The sequence below is a fragment of the Rana temporaria genome, chromosome 1 (genome assembly GCF_905171775.1).
Source record: "Rana temporaria chromosome 1, aRanTem1.1, whole genome shotgun sequence".
NCBI lineage: Eukaryota > Metazoa > Chordata > Amphibia > Anura > Ranidae > Rana > Rana temporaria.
The window spans coordinates 303,925,444-303,951,554 of NC_053489.1; the positions used below are offsets into that span (position 1 = coordinate 303,925,444).

Consider the following 26,111-nt stretch of genomic DNA (forward strand, 5'->3'; position numbering starts at 1 on the left):
GATTCTGGGCGTGGATGGGGACTCGGTGGGATGGCCAGTGGCAGATTCGGTGGGACAGCCAGTGGGCAGGCCCTAGGGAATTTTGGTGATCAACCCCTGGGGGGCTCAGGTCTAAAGCCATGTAAGGGGCCCCAAAATTCCTGATGGCTGCCTGGGTGCATGCATCAATTGTCACTTCTCACTCCTGTGGTACATGCATCAATTGTCACTTCTCACTCCTGTGGTACAGGTCAAGTGTCACTTCTCACTCCTGTGGTGCATGTGTCAATTCTCACTCCTGGGGTACATGTGTCAATGGTCACTTCTCACTCCTGTGGTAAATGTGTCAATGGTCACTTTTCACTCCTGTGGTACATGTGTCAATTGTCACTTTTCACTTCAGTGGTACATGCGTCAATTGTGACTTCTCACTCCTATGGTACATGTGTCAAATGTCACTTCTCACTTCTGTGGTACATGTGTCAATTGTCACTTTTGACTCTTGTGGTATGTGTCATTTGTCCCTTCTCACTCCTGTGGTGCACACATCAATTGTCACTTCTCACTTCTGTGGTACATGCATCAATTGTCACGTCTCACTCCTGTGGTGCATGCATCAATTGTCACTTCTCACTCCTGTGGTACATGTGTCCATTGTCACTTCTCACTCTTGTGGTATGTGTCATTTGTCACTTCTCACTCCTGTGGTACATGCATCAATTGTCACTTCTCACTCCTGTGGTGCATGCATCAATTGTCACTTCTCACTCCTGTGGTACATGTGTCAATTGTCACTTTTGACTCTTGTGGTATGTGTCATTTGTCCCTTCTCACTCCTGTGGTGCACACATCAATTGTCACTTCTCACTTCTGTGGTACATGTGTCAATTGTCACTTTTGACTCTTGTGGTATGTGTCATTTGTCCCTTCTCACTCCTGTGGTGCACACATCAATTGTCACTTCTCACTTCTGTGGTACATGCATCAATTGTCACGTCTCACTCCTGTGGTGCATGCATCAATTGTCACTTCTCACTCCTGTGGTACATGTGTCCATTGTCACTTCTCACTCTTGTGGTATGTGTCATTTGTCACTTCTCACTCCTGTGGTACATGCATCAATTGTCACTTCTCACTCCTGTGGTGCATGCATCAATTGTCACTTCTCACTCCTGTGGTACATGTGTCAATTGTCACTTTTGACTCTTGTGGTATGTGTCATTTGTCCCTTCTCACTCCTGTGGTGCACACATCAATTGTCACTTCTCACTTCTGTGGTACATGCATCAATTGTCACGTCTCACTCCTGTGGTGCATGCATCAATTGTCACTTCTCACTCCTGTGGTACATGTGTCCATTGTCACTTCTCACTCTTGTGGTATGTGTCATTTGTCACTTCTCACTCCTGTGGTACATGAATCATTTGTCACTTCTCACTCCTGTGGTACATGTATCAGTTTTCAGTACTCACTTCTGTGGGTAGAAACAACAGTTTGCTCACTTTTCCCACCTACAGTTTTCTGTAGTAATTTGCCATAAAATGTAATCTGATTGTCATCTAAGTGACAACAATAGACAAACCTACTGTATAAGTACTATTAGACTAATAACACACAAACAATTCAAATTTCTCATGTCTGTATTGAACATATTCATTAGATATTCACAGTGCTGGAGGACGAATAGGTGAACACATAGACAAGCTATAAGCTTCTCTGTCTAAGATAACGATTCTGCCCCCCCTAATGATGATATCATTCCTTTCTTTAAGCTGTTCTAATCCGTTTTTAAAGGTGTACTCTCTCCTATTTTTCTTAACCTGCAATAATTGCAAGTCCTTGTTAACCAAATCCCTAAAAACAGTAATTGCAGGAGCCAATGACCCGGAGTGTTAAAGAGAGATGCATTTGACAATCTGGATTTCCTCATATCAACTGAGACAGCTATATTGGAATGATAAGGATTGGAGATCATATGTCGCTAAATACTGACTTTCCGAATAAATCTTTGGACGTCGATAAACGTCTCAAATTTATTCAGAGCCTTTGAGGGGGCAAATTTCAAGCCATGATTCAGGACATGTTTTTCCTCATTCGATAGAGTCGCCCTACTTAAGTTAAAAAGGCTGGAGTCCTTCAGACCCACCTTTTGAGTCTATGTCCCTTTTGTTGTTCTGAGCCCCGGGGGAAAATTAAATCCACCCCCTGCTGGACCACTCCTTCCAGCTTAGTTGAAATCTGGGGGTTAGTTCTGTTGCTGCCACCAATTACCACCCAAGGGGGTTCTTGGAGTGTAATCATTATGTGATTGATATTGGGGAACCGAACTATCATGATAATCCGTAATGATTTATACGGGGGGCTATCCCTGCTCCCCAAAGGTCCAAAACAATTTTGAGTTGTGGTTGTAAAAGGAATATAGAGTGTCTGCTGGCCCCCTCTGGCTACACATTAGACTAAGTGAGCATGTAACCAACATTAAAAGGGGTTTCCCCAAACATAGTCTATCTAAGCACTATGCCCTTAAGCATGATTGTAACCCGGAGGGTACCATCTTTTTGGGTATCGATAAATTCTCTAATCATTGGAGAGGGAGTGATATAGTCAGGGAAGTATCTCGATTAGAGACGAGGTGGATTATCAAGCCCAGACTTATACTCCCTTTGGTATATCAAATGGGATATAAAATCATTTATCAATAAAGGTTAGGGTTAGGATGTATTGCTAAATTCCTTTTTTCAATTTTTTTCTATTATTATTTTTTACTTTATAATTTATAATATTTTCAATCTTTAATATACAATTTTTTTGGATGATTTGTAATAAACTGTTTTCCTTTTAGTTAGAATCTATATGTATTAGTTAGCTGTATACATGTATTGTTGGTGTAATTCTGTTGTTATACCACAAGAGGCCGCCACCTCCTAGCTCTGCTTTGTACACACATTTTTAATGTGTTCACATTACCTACTATACACTGTCACTCCTACTGCTTTGTAATTTATAATAATTTTTTTTAAGCTTTTTGGTATGACTATTCGTCATGCCGATTGTTGAAAAATGTTCTTTTTATTGCAGCTCGTTTCTTTTTCCTGTTTATGACTAGATAGGTGACAGCTTCTGGTCTTTGGAACGCACAGGCTTTTAGGATTATTTCCGGATATGGGGATGTTTTTGCCCGTTTGTTGAAAACATTTGTAATTACATTTCCCTCATCCGATGTGCCCTATGTTAATAATCCGTACATTGAGCTTCTTTTGTATGTTTTAGCAACTTTATTTTGTTTGGAGTGACTTCCGGGTCTGAGAAGGTATCTTCCTGCCTGTGGAACGCATCGTATCTCGGCCTTTCTTAACCAACCAGCCCTCTATAAATAGGCGCTTCACACGCTCCTGATGATGCATTTCTTATGACGAAACGTTGGGTGGAGTGAGGGACGTGTGACGTAGGATTGCCATGTGGCGGCCATCTTGTTGGTTTGAAACTCTGGGAGTTTCTACAGGCCTACTTGTATCATATCAAATGTGAGTGTTCAGACATTTTTTAACCACTTGCTTACTGGGCACATATACCCCCCTCCTGCCCAGGTGAAATTTCAGCTTCCGGCACTGTGTCGCTTTAACTGACAATTGCACTGTCGTGCGACGTGGCTCCCAAACAAAATTGATGTCCTTTTTTTTCCCCACAAATAGAGCTTTCTTTTTGTATTTGATCACCTCTGCGGTTTTTATTTTTTGCGCTATAAACAAAAAAAGAGCGTCAATTTTGAAAAAAAAACAATGTTTTACTTTTTGCTATAATAAATATCCCATTTAAAAAAAAAAAAATTTCCCAGTTTCGGCTGATATATATTCTTCTACATATTTTTGGTAAAAAAAAAAAAAAAAAAAATTGCAATAAGTGACTAGTTTGCGCAAAAGTTATAGCGCCTACAAAATAGGGGACAGAATCTTTTTTTTACTAGTAATGGCGGCGATCTACCATTTTTATCGGGACAGCGACATTATGGCGGACATATCGGACACTTTTGGGACTATTCACATGTATACAGCAATAAATATACACTGATTACTGTATAAATGTGACTGGCAGGGAAGGGGTTAACACTAGTGGGCGAGGAAGGGGTTAAATGTGTGCCCTGCATAGTGTTTCTAACTGTGGGGGGAGAAGACTGACTGGGGGAGGTGACCGATCTGTGTCCCCATGTACAATGGACACAGCATCGGTCTCCTCTCCCTGACAGGACGTGGATCTGTGTGTTTACACACACAGATCCACGTCCTTGTCTGTGAAACCGCAGATCGTGGGTGCCTGGCGGACATGGCGGCTGCCAGGCACGCGCATTGGCACTGCAGTGATGCGGCGGGCGCGCAGACGCGCCGCCGGCGGCACTCGCGCGCCCCCCCCCAGTGGCCGGAGGAGCCGAGGACGTCTATAGACTTCCTGCCGTCAATTGAGAGCCACCTTGTGGCCGTCTTTTGCCAATAGGCTGCATATTAAGTGGTTAAGGAATAAAAGTGCTTTATTTTTTATCTCTGCGCAATGAGCGTTTCTTTCTCTTTATTTTTTGGTGATCACTGGAGCCTACTTGCATTGGTCGGTGTAAGAGTGAAATTGATCTCTGCACATATATTGGTCTAATGGGAGGAGAATCTGTGTAGCCTTATGTGAAGTGAATCGATTTATGTGGAAAGGATTTATGGTGCCACTAGCTATTGCAATTGATGTGCATATCCATGGTAAGAATCAGTATTATTGGGTGATGGTGACAATGGATGCACAAATAGGGTCAGTAGTCAGCGAATCCCACCATCTGCTGCGCCTACTACGCAGACTCACGCCCTTTATCCCGAAAGAGGACATAGCAGTCGTGGTGGGAACAATCATCAATTCCAGACTCGACTACGCAAATGCCCTCTATCTAGGACTCCCCAAATACCAAATCACTCGTCTGCAAGTCGTTCAAAATACGGCCGCTCGACTAGTGACTGGGAAAAAAACATGGGAATCAATCTCACCTTCACTGAGATACCTTCATTGGTTGCCAGTAAAAGACAAAATCACTTTCAAGGCACTCTGCCTAATACATAAGTGTATTCAAGGCAACGCCCCCCCAATATCTATGCGAAAAAATAAAAGCCCATAACCCCAATCGCATTCTGCGATCCACCAATCAAAACCTCCTCCAGATACCCAAGGCCAGATGCGCTCTCCTCTCTTGTGGTGCCAGTGTCAATCGTCGCTGCTCTTTCTTGTAGTGTCTGCATCAGTTGTCACTGATCTCTCCTGTGGTGCATGCATTGTCACTGTCCTCTTCTATTGTAAATACATCAATTGTCACTGCTTTCTAAATTCCTGTAGTGTCAGCATCAATTGTCATTCCTCTCTCTCTCAATTGTCACTGCTTTTTTCTTTCCTGTGGTGCCAGTGTCAATTTTTACTGCTCTCTCATGTGGTGCCTGTATCAACTGTTACTGCTTTCTTCTGTGGTGCCTGCATCAATTGTCACCGTTTTATTCTGTGGTGCATGCATGAGTTATCACTCTTCTCTCCTGTGGTGCATGCATCAATCCTCACAGATTTATTCTTTCCTGTGATGCCAGCATACATGTCACTGCTCTCTCCTGTGTTATATGTGTAAATTTTCACTGCTTTCTCTTGTGGTGCAGGAATTGTTACTGTGCCCTCCTTTTGTGATGCTAGTGTCAGTTGTCTTTCCTGTGTTGCCAAAAATGTTAGTGCTCTCTGTTGTGGTGCCTGTTTTGACACTGTTCTCTTCTGCGGTGAATACATCAACTGTCACTGCTTTCCTGCAGTGCCAGCATCAATTGTCACTCCTCTCTCCTGTGGTGCATGTGTCAATTGCCGCTGTCATTTCCTGTTGTGTCTGCATTGTCACTGCTCTCTCCTTTGGTGCATGCATCAATCTTGTCTCCTTTCCTGTCCTGCATGCATTCAATTTTACTGCTCTCTCCTTCTGTGGTGCTAGCAGCAAGGGGTCTTTGCTCTCACCTGTGGTGCATGTGCCAATTGTCATTCCTCTCTTCTGAGGTGCATGTGGCAATTGTCACTTCTTTCTCCTGTGGTAACAGTGTTAAATGTCACTGCTCTGCTGTGATGCATGTATCAGCAGGGCTGGTGCAAGGATTTTTGACACCCTAGGCGAAACCTCATTTTGCCGCCCCCCCCCCCCGCTTCACCAATAGGCGCGCGCAGGGGGTGTGCCAGGGCACACCCTAATCACCCCATGCGGTGCAGAGTCCCCCTGCTAATATTCCACCAAAGCCCCCCAATGGAGCTCCTAAAAGTCTTTTAAAAAAATAACACAAACAAAAACATACTGACACCATCCACTGCCCTGCGGACACCAATCTCTGCCCTACTGACAAGTCCACTGCCCTATTAACCTCGTTCATGTTTTAATACATTTGGGGTGCACACCCTAATGCAAAAAGCTGCGCACACCTTTAGCTCCACCCCTGACTCCACCCCCATTGCCCTACCCATGTACACCACACCTTTTTAATAAAGGGACTAGAGGTTTTTGTGTGTCTACAGGAATGCATTGTGTGTTTCAGTGTCTGTGTGTGACTGTAAGTGATGCCGCTTCACCAGTGCCAATCAATGCAGCCTCACCTGTGCCCATCAAATTCAGGAAGTTTTACCAGTGCCCATCAAATACAGTCTCACCTGTGCCCATCAAATGCAGCCTCACCTGTGATAATTAAGGATGAGCTCTGGCGTGTTCGCATAGAACACGTGCAGAGCCCGCCAGGAAGTGTGAATGGCGCTGCGCTAATAACAGCCAGGGAGACATTTCACGATCCCTGCAGCCGAGCATCGGGACAATGTCTCCCTGGCTGTGATTAGCACAGCACCATGCACACTTCCTGGCGGGCTCTGCACGTGTTCTATGCGAACACGCCAGAGCTCATCCTTAGTGCCAATGAAATACAGTCTCACCTGTGCTCATCAAATGCAGCCCCACTAGCGCCCATCAAACGCAGCCCCACTAGCGCCCATCAAACGCAGCCTCACCAGCGCCCATCAAACGCAGCCTCACCAGCGCCCATCAAACGCAGCCTCACCAGCGCCCATCAAACGCAGTTTCACCAGCGTCCAAACGCAGCCTCACCAGTGCCCATCAAACGCAGTCTCACCAGCGCCCATCAAACACAGCTTTACCAGCGCCCATCAAACGCAGTCTCACCAGCGCCCATCAAACGCAGCCTCACCAGCGCCCATCAAATGCAGTTTCACCAGTGCCCATCAAACGCAGTTTCACCAGCGTCCATCAAACGCAGCCTCACCAGCGCCCATCAAACGCAGTCTCCCCAGCGACCATCAAACTTAGCCTCACCAGCGCCCATCAAACGCAGTCTCACCAGCGCCCATCAAACGCAGTCTCACCAGCGCCCATCAAACGCAGTCTTACCAGCGCCCATCAAACGCAGCCTCACCAGCGCTCATCAAACGCAGTCTTACCAGCGCCCATCAAACGCAGCCTCACCAGCGCCCATCAAACGCAGCCTCACCTGTGCTCATCAAATGCAGGCAGCCCCACTAGCGCCCATCAAAAGTAGTCTACCCAGCGCCCATTAATGCTGCGTCACCGGTGCCCATCAAATACAGCCAGCGCCTATCAAATACAGCCCAGCCCCACCTGTGCCCATTAATGCTGCTTCACCTGTGCCCATCAATTACAGTAATACAGTTTCAGCTGTTACCATCAATGCTGCTTCACCACTGTCAATCAATGCAGACTGGGGGGGGGGGGGTAGGTACATACTTGGCGCCCGTATGCCCACTTCGTACCTGCCTCTGTCTGTGTCCAGGCTCCGCCTCCATCTATCCCCAAGCCCGGAGAGCCGCCGACAGGCGCCGCGCGACTGTCCCATGATTTACTTTCGGCTCCACTCCAATGTGACATGGCCAGTGCAGGAGAGCATCCTCCGGGGGGGGGGGGTTGTGGTGGACGCTGGACACACGTCAGAGCGCAGAGCGTGGGGGCTGGTGCTGCTGCTCAGAACTATCTCTGCTCCGAGTCAGAGTGGAGAGCGGGCTGGGGGGTGTTCTGGACAGTGTGGACGCACATCACATGATGTCACTGATGTGTCAGAGCGGAGACCGGAGGGGGGGGGCAGCGCGCTGCTTCACACGTCAGAGTCTCAGAGCGGCTGCCTGTGTATAGTGCAAGCTCTGTGGACAGTGCGGGAGTAGTAGAATAACCGGCGGCAGTGCGCTCTAGGCGGCTGCCTAATCCGCCTAGTGGTAGCGCCGGCCCTGTGTATCAGTTGTCATTCAATGCCTCTTATGCCCCTGATGATGTTGTAAATTATTACATGTGGTCTCTTAATGAAAGTTTGATGGAAACTGGGCAGGAGTAGGTCAGTTTTACATCAGCAAAAACAGCCTCAGAACCATTGATCAATTTTTTTTGTTCACTGGTTGTATGTGTCACTGCTAAATCTACACACAAAAGATTTATTTATTTTTACATTTAGCTGAAATTACTCAACAGGTGGTGCTGCTCATGTATGCAAGACAAACTGAATGTTAACCACTTCAGCCCCGGAAGGATTTACCCACTTCCTGACAAGGCTATTTTTTGCGATACGTCACTTTAACGGACAATTGCGCGGTCCTGCGATGCTGTACTCAAACTAAATTGATGTCCTTTTTGCCTACAAATTGAGCTTTCTTTTGCTGGTAAACCACTGTGGTTTTTATTTTTTGTGCCATTTTCTGCATTCACTATATCTGGTCTCCCGCAGTACACAGAACACGAAAATGTGATTATTTTTATTAAATATAAAATGCTAAATACCTTTTCTCACCATCCATATATAGCAGTTTTGTGACTTCTATCAGTATCTGGATAAACCTTGTAGGAAGAGTTTTCATTCTCCTCTGACTGTTCTATCAGAATGCAGGACCCCTGACCCTCTCTCTGGACAGTGCTGATTGGCCCTGTGGTGATCACATGCACTCTCTAGCAATACACACCAAACTGAGCATGCACATAGTGACTGCAAAGGTTCTGTTCTATCAGCAGATGGTTTAGGGACAGTGGCAAGAGGATCAGAGTGGATAGGATCAAACAGCCTCTTTACACAATGCAGAGGATTAACCCCTTAGGTTCCACAGTGAGTATAACAAGCATGCTTTACTGCATACACACACAGATTTTGCCATTGTGGGTTTAGTAACACTTTAAGGTATCTGTTGCCTTATGGTTTTTGGGTGATCTAAATTAAATATATGTGTGTGTGTATTTATTTATATATTGTAATTATGAATATATTTCATTTAGGGGCTGAACATATTTAATTTAGCGTACGGAATATAGTTCATTTAGCTTGCTAATATATGTCATTTAGAACATTGTTAACACTAGACAATTCGGAGCCATTGAGTGAAACCCCCATGCTGTGATGTGCAATGAAGATAGCCCCACCCTTTAATCCTGGGGAAAAATAGGATTTTTTTGTACTCACCGTAAAATTATTTTCTCTGAAGTCCATGGATGGACACAGCTCCTTAAATCTTGACAAGTGGGTTATGTTCCCTGTTTACAGGAGAGGACTAGGCAGAAACATATTAAATAGTTAAACACATGTTACATTAACAGAGTTGAACAGCCCCGCCCAAAGGGCGGTCCCTCCAGACATAACCCTCCTCACTGTAGCATGCAGCCTCAGTTCGTAACAAGCAGTACAAACCTAAAAAGGAGGTGCGGGAGCTGTGTCCGTCCATGGACGTCAGAGAAAAGGATTTTACGGTGAGTACAAAAAATCCTATTTTCTCTTATCGTCCATGGACGGACACAGCTCCTTAAATCTTGACAAGTGGGACGTCCCCAAGCAGTGTCAAAAAAACAAGGGATGGGAAATATATCAGTAAAACCACTTTTAACTTCACCCCAAAACAAGCAGAGCTCCTCAACGGAGGAGGTGCAACTTTAAAAAGCCGCTGGCAAAAACTAGCGGCTGAAAAAATCATAAGATGCACTCACAGCAACCATGTAAATTCTGGAAAAAGCGTGAACGGACGAGCAAGTCGCCGCCTCGCACACCTGTGAGACCGACACATAATGTCGGAAAAAGAAAAAAAAACAGGTTGCACCAATTGCCCCGGTCGAGTGCCGTGACCGGAAAGGGGGGCCCGCCCCTTCGGAGCATAGACCTGTATGACGGCCTGCCTGAACCACCGAGAAATGGTGGTCGACGAGACCGCCAGGCCCTTTGTGGACCAGACACAGACACAAAAGAGAGTCAGAAGCTCCGAAACAGAGAAAAAGCGCGTACCACGCCTAAAGTATGGAAGGCCGAAACCTCCTTCGGAAGAAGGGAAGGTCGCAGGCGCACCATCACCTAATCCTTTTGGAGGATCAAGCATGGCGGCTTGCAAGACAAGACCGCCAACTCAGAAACCCCTCTAACAGAGGTAAAGGCCACTAAAGGGGCCACCTGAGATAGTGTCAAGAGAAAATCTCTCTGATGTTTTCAAAAGGAAGGTTCCTGAAGAACCGAGAGCACCAGAGTCAAAACTAATGGGGGAAGAGATGGGCCAAGAGGGGAAAGTATATGACAGAAGCCATGCACACAAAAAAAAGGGGACCCACCAGGGAACGGGCCGCAAAAAGGCCACTGAAAGAACACAGCCAAGGCTGAAATCTGCCCCTAAACGGTGCTTTAAGCAATTTTTAGATCCACTCCAAGCTTTAAAAACAGCAGGACCCTGGATACCGAGTACGTCCGTGGATGTCACTCCATGCCTTCGCACCAAGAGAGGTGCGACGGCAGATCCTCTGGAAGAAGACTACGGTGCCCTGTTGAGATGACCGAGTCAGACAGACCCCGGTCACCTAAAGTCTGGCTTCCAATAACCATGTTGCGCAAGTCAGTGACTGTACAACAGGAGGAAGTATGGGACCTTGAGACAGAGGAACCTCCTGCCCTGGCAACCGCCAGGGTACCTCCGCTACCAGGCCCCCCGATATCGGTGTGCCAAGGTCAATCTGGTGCGATTAGAATCATCGGGATCTCCTCAGCCTCCACTCTGGAGCGGCCGAGGAAGCAACTACCATGGAGGAACGGCAAAAAGTCACCGATACAGACCCCCACAGGACCACTGACGCGTCTGAACCAGATCACTAGACCTGGCCACTAACTTTGACACCCTTGCGGCGGAGACAAGCGGCCAGGAGATCCATTCCCTGTGAGGCTCACCTCCTGCAAGGGAGCCGAAACACCCCAAGCACAAAGACCAGTCGCCCTGGTCCAGCATCTGGCGACTCCAGTAGTCCACCTGCCAGTATACCTGATGGTAGACCGAAGCCACGGCCGTGGCGTTGTCCGGCAAAAACCAGATCGGTCAACCACAAGGAGAAGCATAGCCTGATCGCCTAAAATAGTAGGACAATGCAGTAGACAGCACCTGGTATTCCCAGGCGGTCTCCCACCAGGCACTAGCCAGGCCCGACCCTGGGTAGCTACCGAGACCAGACACATCCAGGGAGGTGTGGCCGTAGGTCCACGCAAGTCCAGCGACTCAGGGCCGACTGGAACCCCCATGTTCACAACCCGTGAGCTGGCATCCGTCGTAAACACCGACCACTGGAAGGAAGAAACAACTTCCCGGACCGAAGAGTCAGGATCTCTGTCACCAACTCAGAGAGACTCTGACTAGGTGGCGCACCGACATCTGATTTCAGAGACGAGATTTTTACCACCTGGACAGTATTTCCCCTGGAAAACCAGGGTGTGGAACTGGGCATACAGTACCGCCTTGAAGGAGGCTATCCACAGGCCCCGAACCAGCAGGCGCCTGGAGAGAAGACCGATTGCGTGATGCCAATACCTTCACCGCAGACTGAAGAGTCTGCAATTTCTCCAGGGGAAGAAGGACCTTTGCCACCTGGATCAACACTAGATACTCCAACGCTGAGTCGGAACCTAGCATGCCCAGGCTTTGAACCCTGGGTTGCACACATGGAGGGCAGGCTTGCTGCCACTGAGCTACACCTTCTGGCCTAAACGTTTAACACCCACTCGAATCTTCGGAGGGTCTGAATGGGAATAACCCATCCACTAGGTCAGAGACAGAAGCTGCTCTCAGAAGAAAGTCGTCCAAGTAGCCAATGAGGCAAAGCCTCGCTGTCCCAACAAAGTTAGGATAAGTGCAAGCTCCTAGCTGAAAACCCATGGTGCTGACGCCAGATCAAAAGGGAGGGCCACAGGCTGACAGAGACCCTCTCTCATCACGAAGCACAGAAAAAAACACTGTGACATGCGCAAAACGGGACATGCATGTATGCGTCCCTGATGCAGGACGACGTCAGGACATCCCCCGGATGGAGCACAGCTACCACTGAACAAATGGATTCCATGCGGAACTACCCAACGTTTTCCAAAGGTATTTATGGCCTGAGGCCCATAGAGAACACCAAAACTATCGTCCTGCAGGAGAGGTAAAATGACCCTGCAGCTTAGAAAATCCCACACTGCCCAAGGCAGACCGACGGGCCAGGAGAGGAAGACACGAGGAAAGAACTTTGTTCTGTGGATAGGAGGAAACCCTATCTAGTACTCCGAAGAGACCACCTCGCAGACCCACTGGTCGGAGAGCAGGGAGGTTTCACCGAATTGTGACCCTGCAAGCCGCCCCTCCCACCTAGAGACAGGGAGGGAAGGCTACATACATTGGCAGGATTTGGGTGCCGGCGTGATCGGCTTACGCACCCAGGGACGGATTAGTCCCCCAGCTGGGCCTTTGACGGCCTGGGAGGGTTGTCCCTAAATAATACACACACATAGTGTGTATGTATATTATGTAGGTGTATGCACACATGCCTTTGGAGGAAACCGGAGTACCCGGAGGAAACCCACGCAGACACAGGGAGAGACAATGCAAGCTCCAGGCAGATTGACGTCAGTGTCCAGATTCGAACCAATGACTCTCTTGCTGCCAAGTAATGGAGTTAAGCACTACACCACCGTGCGCATAAAAAACATTCTGAAACAGAAGCCCTGGAAAACAAGGGAGCAGCATTCAATGAAGCATCACAGACCTATATGAGGCCCTGGACCAGCTGGTCCACTAGCCTAATAACCTCAAGAGAGTCGGTGCTCCTCCACTGTGTGGTGCAAAATGCTCACTCCGTGAGTTGTATACAGCACTAGGGGTCAGGACTACTCCAAGATGGCCGCCAAGCGTTTAGAACGCGGCCACAGGAAAATGGCAGTCACAATGTAAGCTGCGCCATAGCACGGCTACGAAAAAATGGGCGCCAACGGGAGTTTTCAATGTAATTGAAAAAAACTCCCAAAAAATGGCGCCAGCGCCGACTGAGACCCCAGAGTAGTGGCCACAATTGGCGGCAAGCCAGACACCAGCATGGTAAACATGGAACGGTTCAGTACTTCGGATCTTCTATCAGTCAAATCTACATAAGCGGGGGTTCCCGCCCGGCGGTGAGGGACTACAAAAGCCCTCAGCGGCTTTTCTCATTCCGCATCTCAGAAATTATCAAAGAAGGGCACAGAAGGAAAAAACCTACACAGCGGTCTGATTTGTGTGATCCAAAAAAGACCGGGACCTGTGTTTAAACAGGAAAAGCCTCCTAGGGCTTTTTTATTTAAGGATAAGACACAGATGCAGCATAAAAAGCAAAACCGTTACAGGTGTCAATCAGTCAGCGTCCAACTACTCGCTGAAGTATAATCAAACATCTGTGCTCATCACAGGGCTTTTTCCTCACAGGAAAGCCCAATACAAAAAATAAAAAAAACAGGCCAGATAACAGTCCCCTCAGGAAGGCCCCCTTGCCCCTGACAGCGGCAATGTTAGCAATGCAGCAAGGAAAAAGGAGCAGGGAAGGGAGGATAAGAGGCCTCCCGAACCCCAGGAATGCCCAGCCGTACCAACCCACCGAAGCAGGAGGGACTGTACTTACCCGTCCAAGTGAGGACTCGCTGACGCATTCCTGACAGAACTACAACCGAAATGGAGGTAAAGAAAAGACAAATGCAGCGCCTTCTAAGCGTAGCAAGCTCGTTTAATACTGGTAATATGTGTAAAAAGCTGTAAAAAGCCTACTCACAAACATGAATGAATATAGGCAAGGAGGTTGTAAGAATCATCCGCATGGTGTAGTCGGTGTGCGTACGATGTCCTAATGCAGGCAGCGCGGTGATGTCGTTCTCTGAAAGGCAGCAGCTACAGGGACCAAGACGCTCTCGGAACCTTCACGCTGGAATCAGGTATCCACTGCGGACTGCAAGTGACGTCACTTCCGGATGCGGGAGGTGCACGCGTTCAAGACTTTCGAGTCTCTTCCTCAGGCTACACCATGCGGATGATTCTTACAACCTCCTTGCCTATATTCATTCATGTTTGCGAGTAGGCTTTTTACAGCTTTTTACACATATTACCAGTATTAAACGAGCTTGCTACGCTTAGAAGGCACTGCATTTGTCTTTTCTTTGCTTCTATACAGATCACTTCATCTGTCAGCTGGCAGCCATCCAAAGCAAGGCAATAGTAAAGTTGTTATACAGTGCCATGGACAATTGATGGACTTTAATATCCACTTTATAGCACTGGCTTCTTTTGGACTTTAATCTCAGTTTCATTTTATATTTATTTTTATTATTATTTTTTCTTTTTCTTTATTTTATTTTTATTTTTAGTTTTATTTTATTTTTATCTCCATTTTTATTTTCATATTTATTTCTATTTTTAATTTTTATTTACATTATTATTTCTATTTTTATTTTTATTTTTCAGCTTTAATTTAGTTCATTTTACAGTTTAGTTTTTCAACATTTTTCTTGGCCCCTATTCCCATTCCAAGTAATACTAGCTTTTTGTGAACCTTAGACATCTACAGGGAGTGCGCTTGAATATCATGTTTTGTTTTAAACCGAAATGGAGGTAGCTGTCAGCCCGGTCCACTGTGAGTGAGACAACACCACAGCCCAGTCATATGTGGACCTCGGAGCAAAGCTCACCGGCCCCACCAGAAGTCATGGGGTATGGCGTGGCAGACCCAGCCTCTTTGCAAAGGTGTGTCCACGCTTGCTGGTCGGACTAAGTAGACAACAAGGATCTATATTATCCAGCCTGTCTCTCAGCCGACAGTTGAAAGAAGATTCTTCAAGAAAAAGTAAAATAAAATAAAATTTCTCCTCAGGGCGCTGGGCCCAAAGGGAGCCATAAGTCCTTCTCCTTGCTAGGCAGAACGAAACTGAGGCTGCATGCTACAGTGAGGAGGGTTATGTCTGGAGGGACCGCCCTCTGGGCGGGGCTGTTCAACTCTGTTAATGTAACATGTATTTAACATGTTTCTGCCTAGTCCTCTCCTGTAAACAGGGAACATAACCCACTTGTCAAGATTTAAGGAGCCGTGTCCGTCCATGGACGATAAGAGAAATTCACTTTAATCTCCTGCCCGGATATAGTCACCAGGATTTGCATGAAAGGGGGCTGACTTATGTAGTGAGGCCTCCAATCCTGATCCTAGCTAGGCCAACCAATGGGACGTCAGCATAGTGACATATACTCCACAGGAGAGGAGAAGGCAGCTCTCTTTATGGAAGCATGGCCTGAAGGATGGGTCTAAAGGGTAACTATGATAACAGTCTGTCTTAATGTAACAATTGTACACGCTTGTACTTTAATGTTTTAGAGGAATATGCTCTATATTCCTTCATGTAAATGTTTGTATTTTAACCTACTATTTCCTGCTTTGTCAAGGAGATAGATAGTCTGTGTGTTAGATTAGACTTTGTATAAGCTCTAATAAAAGGTTTATTATATTGAAGCTTTCACTTCTGGTCAAAAGAACTCTTATTCAACTCTTATCATATCTTTGAGATAATAAATCTTATAATGTACTTTTATTAAGCAACACATCCCTCAAACCTGTAAGTTAAAGAATTTGTGTAGATCTCATGTCACCCTCAAAGTCCCACGACTAGGACCCCCTTTTTTTCCCTGTGTACAGGATATAAACATGCACCTATCCAACTGTCACATACAATATAATCTAGCAGTCTGAACATTTTACAATTAAACTACTGTCCTAAATCTAAAATAACTATTAACAACAAACTTACCTTATGTCCTATTAACCAAGCCCGTCAATATATAGGATAAGTGCTTTGCAGTGTGTGCTACTTACTCAGTTTTCCCCCTGACAATGAGTTTAACTACGGTAACTTTCTCTCCAGAAGACCCAGAAATCTTTGTAAAGTAATTATCTGGGGTCAGCATCTACATATGCTACAGCGATTCTGGCTCAGAGATGATGCGATTATTTAAACCATTTTAATCCTCTTAGATTGTAAACTCTAATGAGCAGGGACCATTGATTCCTACTGTATTAAATTATATTGTAATTGTACTGTCTGCCCTTATGTTGTAAACTGTTAGTGCTATACAAATCCTGTATGATAATAAATTTCAACCATAAGGCCATAACAACAAATATAAAATGTTATCTTGCATTTCTGCAATCCAGGCCTGAAAATCAAACAGTCCCCCCCCCCCCCACACACACAATTGAGGAGAAGTTCCATAACATTGGGCCACACAACGCTTACCATTTGTTTTGCACAAAACCTTATTTAAACAGAGACAGACACCCCAACCCTACTTTCACCCTCCGATACAATTTACCCACTGCTGGGGCCTAATCAGTGCCAACCATAGATCAACATAACCGTAATTAAAGATGAGTGTTCTTTTATCCCTTCCTTGCTGAATACAAAACTACAAAATATGTTTTGGATGATACAGCTCTTAAACCCAACCATCAGGTTGCTTTATTGACTCATAGCTTCGCAGGCCTGACCAAAGCCCAGTTTAAGCTTTTGCTCCACAATACAATGGCAGCCAAGCAAACTATTGCAAGATCCTGGAAATCACCAGCCCTCCATCTTGGCTACAAAACACAGTCATGCAAGCAATGATCCATGGAAAGACTGTAGCCACCCTGCAAAAACATTTGTCCATGCCTAAAGATTTGGCAGTACTGGACCCATGAGTTTTTGCCATGACCCTGTTGGAGCCCTGGCCCCCTAGTATCACTCAAGCCTTATGTCTGAAATCTGTGACACCAACTGGAACACCCAGAGAACCCCCCCCCCCATATCATTCTTTACTCTGGATCTTTCCTGTTGACTATCTACCCAGAATGTCCCCCGAGCTATGGCTGGGGTGGGGCACCTAGCAACCACTAAGATTGCGATACTTCAGTTGTTACTTAGTTGTTTGACTACTTGTTGGTAATTTTTCTTATGACACCAATGTATTGTTTGGATATACTGTTCGAATACCAATAGCATGTCATTTTCCATTTCCTTCATGGATGTGGCTGCTGTCTGCCACTCCCTGCATGGAGATGGGCTCAGCCTCGCTTTGATTCGGCATGCCTTCGGTGTTATTTTATTTTTATTATGTATAACACTGGGCTTTAAATCCCCTTTGTTATGATTTGTGAGCAATTGCCGGAGACTATAGGGGCCTTTCAGACGTGGATACAGTTCTCCAGCAAAATATGTCCCATAAAGAAGAACACTCACTATGATAAGTCTATACATTTATTATTGAAAAGGCAAAAGTTATTTTATGAGATAGAGCATGTTATACACTGCTTGTAAAGTCCCTCTGTTGAAGCTCAAGGACCATTTTTAAAAGGTACAGTATTTTTATTTTTTATTATACAGCTGTTGCATAATGAGACATGGCATTAATGTATTTATGCAGATTTGTTACAATGTAAAACACAAAGTCTATTGTTTTCAGTTGTGGAAATTGATAGGCTAGCCATAGACAGGCAGGCATTTGAGTACAAATCACAACACAGTCAACATTTTCCATGACCCTTTTGCCTTTACTTTGGAAAATAAATAACACCTGCTCCTACTGTAAAATTGTCAAAATGCGGTCAAAAACTGAACAACCACAGATGTCACAAAAATTGACACCCGTGCTGTTTTACTCTAATTTAGCAGGGGATCTACACACAGAGCTCCCGCTGAACAAAGCAGAGCATGCCCATGTGAAAACAACCTTAAGAAAAGCCAGCACGGCCGGATAGAAGCTTTACTGGTACAAGCAATGCTAAAAGCAGGCACATCGCCTTTAACCGTTTGGTAATTTATGGTCACCCATACACTTACAGAGAACGCAATCTCACACAGAAAAGAGTGAAGAATTGCTGTACCTACTATTACGAGCATGCAGTATTTTTTATTCTCACCTATTCCATTCTGGAAATACAGTATACCATGTACAAAGATGCCATATCAAAAAGAATTTGGAGCTTTTTTAAGTCAGAAGAAATATACAAACGTGTTTCTGTGGCTAAGCAGGGCATACAAAACAAAAAATGAACAGGTACAACTTTTCATATAGCAGATTTCCTTAAAAATATTCAGATATTCTAAAAAAGCATTGAAAAAAAATATATATATCTACCCTGCGCAAGGTCTTCAAAATATCTGTAAAGATGTTGACTGTAAATTGGAACTGCTATTTTTTTTTTTTTTATTATTTTAATAAAGTTGGGATGTGTTTGAGACACAGTCTAGTTTTTAATGCGGTGTGCATCTCCATTAGAGAGACTGCAGAGACAACAGAAACTTAAAGGGTCTGCCTCTGACTGTTGTCACTGGAACAAGAGATCCTTTTGGGAGAGTTCCCATAGATTTTTGGCTTGGTGACAACAGTAAAAATTGAAACTTCCCTTGACTTAGTTCCTTGCTTTTGGAAGTCTGTCAGAAACTGGTTCCTGAAGGTTAAATAGGTTTCTAAGAGCACAGAATCCAAAAACCCATTGGATTATTTGTAAGACACAACATTGTGGAATATCGACCCAGGGAGTTACAGGATTACCTTGAAGGATTCTCTGTTACCTTGCAACAAGTAAAAGCAAAAACATCTTTGTAGAACTTAGAGAGAACTGTTTTTCTGCTGACCTTCTGAAAATACTAGTTACTTGGCTATCATACTAATTCCTTGGACTAATATTTTCGGATTAATGATGTCTGGGGAAAGTCAGAACATTTTATCTGCATACTTGTTATAAGTCAGTGATTGAATTATTGCCACCACTTCATCAACATGATAGGCAACTCGTTTTTTTCTTTCAGTCACATCTGTGTTTTAGAGCAGAGTAGGCTTGACGGTAAGATCACACATGTAGAAACGTATAGGATTTACTGCACTTAAGGTTCAATATGCTGTAGTGGGCATAGGGAAATGCTCAGCAGTAGTATTGTGCACTGAGTGGTACCATTTAATGCTTGCGTGTTCTTGACCTAAGTGACAATGCACACATTAGTGTAACCGTGGTTGACCCTCTGATGAAGGCGATCTACATTCTGTTGCTAATTTCCTCAACACCTTCCAAATCAGCAGGACGACCAGTGATTATTACCTAGTAGGATGTAGGACTTTCCACAGAATGTTAAGTGTACTGCAATAGGAAGGCAGGAAAAACACAAGTATACATCAACAATATTTAATAACTTGCAGTTTTCTCTTCTCCCTAAATCTTTAAAGCTGAACTACAGGAATTCAGCCAATCTGTAGCAGCAGTAGTAAACCAGCGAATTATGGCACACTTACCTGAAAAAAGCGCCTTCCAGCAGTGCACTTTCACCTCTGTAGGTGCTTCCATCTGCACTCGTTCCTCTTCCCGGGGTCACAGGCTTTGGCTGTATGAATGGTCGAGCTGCAGTAATGTCACTCTCTTGCATGCATGAGTTACGGCTGCGACACAGAGTTCTGAATGGATGGCAGTGTCCATTAAGAACCAGTGCACATGCAACGGTGATATCACTGGCTGCTGGCAGAGTAAATCTCTCCTAAACAGTGCACATTTAAGAAATATTTACTGTACCTACAGATGAGTCTTATTATAGGCTTGCCTATAGGTAGAGATCAAAGTGGTGACTTTAGTACCACTTTTAGTCCAACAAGGTAGTGTATGTCACCATCTGGACTTAAACCTTAAATTTACATCTTACAGTTTTATGGAACTTCCAGAGTACAACTATTGCTACACTCCTCGAGCTCTGACAGAAGAGATGCTGTCTTTTCACACACCGCATCACAGCCCACCCCTCCACTCTGCTGCCAGGGTGGGCACATCAGCTGCATGCAACTCTACAGCTGCTAGAACTGAGACCAGAAGATCTATTGTTGGAAGCGCTTGAGGAGAAGCTATAACTATGCTCTGGGCTCTCCAAAAAAATGTAAATTAAAAAAGAGAGGAGTTCACAAAGTGGCATACAGCTTGTTGGACTAAACCCCTAGCAATTCAGAACATTTTCTTAAGCGGTTCAATTCCATGAGTTCAGCTTTAGGGCTCTTTCACACTGGGTGGACCGTTTTCGAGCTCCGTTTTGCTCAGCGGGGATCACACCGTCGATCCCCGCTGAGCCAGCAGATGACAGGTCGGTCTCTGCACACTGTGCAGGGACCGACCTGTCAGAGCGCCGCTCTCCCCTATGGGGGATCGGATGACGACGAACTGTAGAGTCCTTTGTCACTAGATCCGATAGACGGATGGAAAATAGGGTTTTCCTCCGTCACACTTTGGCGATATGGAGCTGGTCGGATGTCAGCGGGCATGTCACTGATGACATCCGTGGCTCCATAGAGAATCATGGAGCGCCCGTTCAGGTCCACCTAAAAAACTGGCAGGCGAACCTAAACGGTCCGCCCTTGTGCAAGAGCCCTTAAGCTCCAAGAGCAATGTTAACGGGCATTAGTACATGTTTTTTTCGGAAAAGAAAAGCCCTGCATGCCTCGCCTGTTTGGCAGCCTCAGCTCAGCATAAGAATGAATGGTAATCTTACTACTGCTGTCACTCAAGCAAGAGAAACAGAAACCAACCCTTAACCTGTTGCAGCCCACATAACGCATATGTTTGGTGTCAAAGAGCAAGGCACATATGCATCCATGGTCTGCAGAAGTTTCTGTGCTAAATGTGCACTCACTGCACACTCTCAGCACAGTGATCAAGTTGTCAAAGGCCACGGTGACAGCCAATCACAGTGGTCATGTGATCGGACTGAACTTGCTTCCCTCTTGATGCACTAGCCCAGTAAAAGGCATTTTGGGGCAGGGGAGGAAATGTTAGAGAAGCTGCATACAACAGTTTTAGGCCCCTTGCACACGATACTACTGTTTGAGCATCTTTTTCAGCGTTTTTTTTGTATGTATTTGCAGGTATTTTTCACGCAATTTGAGCATTTTCTCACGTTCACAATAGGTTAATGGACAATTGAGTGCAAATGCGCGCATGAGGCATACATTACTGACCAAAAATGCTGATTTTTTAAAAAACATTTTTACTTAAGAATACATGACCTGTGTGCATAGGCACATTACAATTAATGGGCTGTATTTTAGCTCACTAAAAAAAAAAAAAAATGAAGGAGACCTCAGAGGTTAGTCACTCACCCCACTGTTTGTATGACAGGAAAAAGAAAGGTACTCTAAAAGCGTGAAAGCACAATAACTGGAGATATAAATTGAATTTGTATTTTTATATCGCTTTTCTCCCTGGGGACTCAAAGAGGTTAGTTGGTGAAGCTATCTTGGGCACACTCAACTGAGCCAATTAACCTTCCGGTATTTGGAGTGTGGGAGGAAACTGGAGTACCCGGCTTGGAGAACATGGAAACTCTGTGCAGATAGTGTCCTAGTTGGGAGTCAAACTGAGGATCCTAGTGCTGCAAGTCAGAAGTGCTATATGGAGTACTTTCTATTAAGAAAATCATATTTTGTATTAACAAGAGAATAAATGTCTGGAACAAAACACAATGTCTGTCTGTGTTGCTACCATCAGACTGTCACATCCCATCAGCTATTTTTGTAGAACCCACTGGTACATAAATGGAAGGGGCTAATTAGTTATGAGCAACACATACGTTTTTGTACAAGCCACAGATGACAAAACATATGGAAACGGGACAAAAGCACCACAAGATGAAATGGTTTTCTTTGTATCAGACTTTACTAAAATCAGTAATTGTCTGGAAAATAATTTTTTCATTCAAGTCAGTATGGCCATAAATTATTTCTTTCATGAAACAAAATATATATCAACTTTCTTCTCATATTTTCTGAAGTATATAATGTATGTATATTTATATATTTATAGTACAATTACCATAGAAAAGAACAGCTATATTGGACAACAGTAAATCACACAGGATAACAGTCATTAGGTTTAGGTTGAGCAAATATATTCGCCACCTTTGCTAAAGGTATGATTCTAGTACTTCGTCCCAGCAGCTGAGATACCCGTGTACAAAAGGAGCCCAGTGTCACTTGGTCATGGTGGAGTGGATGGAGGGGTGCCTTTAAGACTGCTGAGTGCTGCATGGATTCGGAAATGAAGCCGCGATTCCATGGAGTAATCTTTGTAATTGGTTCTGTAAATGAAAGATACATTGATTGGCAGTCAGATGACATTTCATCAAACAGAAAGAGGCAATAAATTACAATGTTGGAGTACGATTTCACAAATTAAATGGAGCCTGTTGTGAAATAAATATGGGAGCTGCTTCTGAATAAAAATTTAAATGCGCAGGTTTTGCAGCCATCAGTTGCACTATCAAATCGCATATGAATATGTTAGATTAATGGCTACTCCATAGGAAACCATTTGTTTTATTTATTGAGCAATCTTTGGCACAACTTGTTTGATTGCTTATGGTGCTGCTCAAAGTAGAGGTGAATGCATATCCCTATGTCCCAGAACATGGGGTCCAGGGGATTAGCAAATGTAATAAGGAAAGGATCACAGGGTCCCCATGATTAGGCCCCAGGGGCGAGGCAAAATTCATCAGGGGTTGTGGGGTGGTGCAGACATGTAGACTGAGGATGCTATTCATTGTTTATACACCTGGGCTCTCAGGAGTAGTGGCACACCTTTCCTCTTTACAATCTTTTGCTACACTTGGTAATTAAAGGATAAGTTACAAGTACAACATGTGCATTTATTATTTCTTCCCTCAGGAATCTGTGGATTGCAGGTGCAATGTCAGGCTCCTGCAGACTCTTCATACAGCTCCGAGTCTGTGCCTCTGTACAGGCTGCCAGTTTCAGAGCTGCAGGAAGAGTTAATGGACTACGGGTGTGCTTATCAGCACACTTGCAGTCCATTGAAACTACAAGTTTGTCTGCCGAGGTAGCAGACATGACTTGTAGTTTATTCATTCACAAATCTGTGTTAATGAATGACATGGTTGTGTGGGAGGAGTCCCACACAACTGCGCCGTTTCTAAAATGACAGTAGGGGCAGGAAGAGGATCCTTTGCCTGCTGTCAAGGGGAGAATCGTGGGATGAGGGGGGACTGCTGCATAGCAATATGATACTCCCTAAATATGGGTGTAACATGTTGCTAAAGATAAACTTAGCCTTTAGGTATATGCCCATGTGCAGTGAAAATTTCCTCATAAGCAATATAAGGCCACACATATAATGATGATATAAAGCTCTTTTTGCACCAGGTGACCTCTACTTCCACCATATATATCCACAATATGGTTTATCAGGTGTAGCAACTTCAATGGTTAACATCGTCACTGGACCCATGATTAAGTCACGTGTCCAGTGACGATACGCGTGGGGGAGGAGCTTGAGTGACGGGACGCACGGAGGTGACGGATGAGGAGCCTGACAAGCTGAGCAGCACACACGCACATACGTTGAAGCCTTAATGTTACCGAGGATTCGTGAGTGATATTCTGAGTATTGTGAGACGCCAGTATTTCATCTACGGTATCACACTATTGGTCTTTTCTTTCTCCCTTTTCTCTGCATATTTGAGCACGTGAATACCTGGTGGAAAGCACACTCTGACCTGACGAGTTTGATTATCACATCATCAAGTTGTTGAAATCTCACACATTGTGTATGTGTGGTCTGGGAAGGTGTAGCTAAGTTGCTCTGGGATTGTAGCATCAAGGGACGATTTATTAATGAATTTTGGAACTCTTTTTTCCTTTTATATTCTTTGTATATTATTGTCGTTCTCCTCCAGTAATTTTGATGTGTTGACACTTCACTTAATCAGTTGATTTAGCGCATTATTTACACATATATATATTTTTGCTTGGTTTAGTTCACCGATATAATTGCAGCTTTTTCATTTATTTATTGGTTAGGTGGTATAATTATTTAATCACTAGTAGCGCTGTAGACCTTCACATATAATTTTTAAACAAGAGATAGGGCCTCTCCGTTGCAACAAGGAGGAGGGGGGGGGGGGAAACTCAGGAGGGGGGCATAGCCAACGGCAAACCGGAGCTAGTGAAAGGGAGGCCCGACAAGAAATTTATAGTACCCAAGTTAAGTGAGACAGCTACCCCCACATTGTAAAGGAGGGGGTTTGTGGTCCCTTGTTGCAGCACATGGTCTTGTGCTACCCGCCGTAGGTTAACCGTCCACTCTCCTGTTGGCTCCGCAGCGTTCCAGTCAGGCGATGACGTCCTCTGGGGTTTCAAAGAAAATGGCACGGTCAGCATCTTCTACACGAAGGCTTCCCGGGAACAACATGGAATATTTAAGATTTTAGATGCGCAGGCGTTTTTTGGCTTCCGTAAAGCTTTGTCTGCGTTTCTGCACTTCAGTGGAGAAGTCTGGGAAAATGGCTACCCCAACGTTGCCAATAGGTATATTTCCTTTTACTCATGCCATGCGTAGAGCAGTGTCTTGGTCCTTGTAATTTAGCAGTTTAGCTATAAATGTGCGTGGATGGGAATACTGTGGAGGGGGTTTAGCGGGCATGCGATGCACGCGTTCAACTGCAAACGTGGCCGAAAAGGCCTCTCTGCCATACAATGTAATCAGTAGTTGCTCTTGAAATGTGGTCGGGTCTTCCCCCTCAGCCCCTTCTGGCAGGCCAATAAAGCGAAGGTTGCACCTGCGGAGTTTGTTTTCCATATCATCTTGTTTCGCCAGTAGTTGGTTGATCTGATATTGCATACGTTCTGAGTTATTCTGTAATGGCAGGATCGCATCCTCCACCTCTCCCAATCTGGTCTCAGAGGCCTTGACCCGCTCCTTGAGCTTGTGGAGGTCCTGCCTAACTAGGGAAATATCCACCTTCACTTCATCGATTTTATTAGCGAGGTTTGCTTGTAGTGCAGAGATGGCCTCTAGTACTTTGTCTGTGTCTGCTCCCGTCGTCCCTCTCCCCTCCGACGCAGCACTGCCATCCTCCTCCAGGCTGCCTTTCTCCTGACGGTGGTATTTGTCCAGCTTGTCGGCCGCATCCGTCTTAGGTTTCGGCGGTGCCATGGTTGTTGGGAAGAGGTGGCAGCGGTGGAGAGGCTTGGGTATGTGAATGTTAGGGGGGTTGAGCTGGGTGCCAGGGAAGTAGAAAGGCTGGAATTAGGTGCATACACAGGGGTGTAGGGTGTAGCAAGATGGCCGCTGCAGTATCACCCAGGGCTAGGCCACAGTCGTTTCCTGGCTTGAATGGGGCCGTATACATGCTGCAAATTCAGCAGAGGACGTATGCCAAGGATCTCTGGTGGCCAGGGGAGGTTCGGATCAGGCAGACGAGAGGTAGGGAAGTCGGGGGTGTTTCACAGGGTGCAGCAAGATGGCCGCTACTCACAGGCCGAATCCAGGAGCCGTCCGCAGGGCTGCTTCCGTGCGGGGTTTGGACAGTGGCTGGCGGTTTGGGTGACCCTCTGTGTCGTGTAGGGAAGGAGCCAGGAGTCAGTAAGGGTGGGATGGAGTGCTGGCAGGGAAGCCGGGAGCAGCAAGATGGCTGCCGCTCTCCGGGACTAGGCCGAAGCCGCGGCCTGTCCTAAAAACGGCCGCCGCACGGAGGAGCGCCGCTCCGTTCTGACCACCGGACGGTCGGAGCCTGTAGAGGAACAGCAGTGTGGGTACTGGGGCCTAAGGGGGACCTGTCTGGCTGTCACCGGAGATCAGGAGTAATAGACGGAGCACAAGTCACTTGCGTCCGAATCCATGCTGCGTCAGGCCATGCCCCCCCTTTTTTTTATACTTAGATGGTAGCCAACTGCTGGTTAAATCTCTTAGCCAAGAGTTTAAAATAACCCATGCATCTTAGATCTTAGCCTTCCTT

The 26,111-nt window shown here is 45.4% G+C and overlaps 1 protein-coding gene across 1 annotated transcript in view; it reads right to left on the reverse strand.

Moving 5' to 3' along the window:
- Nucleotides 1–21,993: 21,993 nt before the first annotated feature.
- The window catches only part of TTC39B (tetratricopeptide repeat domain 39B), a 171,846-nt gene continuing 167,728 nt past the window's right edge, over nucleotides 21,994–26,111 (reverse strand). Inside the window, exon 19 of the mRNA XM_040358523.1 lies at nucleotides 21,994–22,436. Within this exon, the coding sequence (XP_040214457.1) occupies nucleotides 22,337–22,436 (100 nt within the window). The 3' untranslated portion in view covers nucleotides 21,994–22,336. The remainder of the gene's footprint in view (nucleotides 22,437–26,111) is intronic.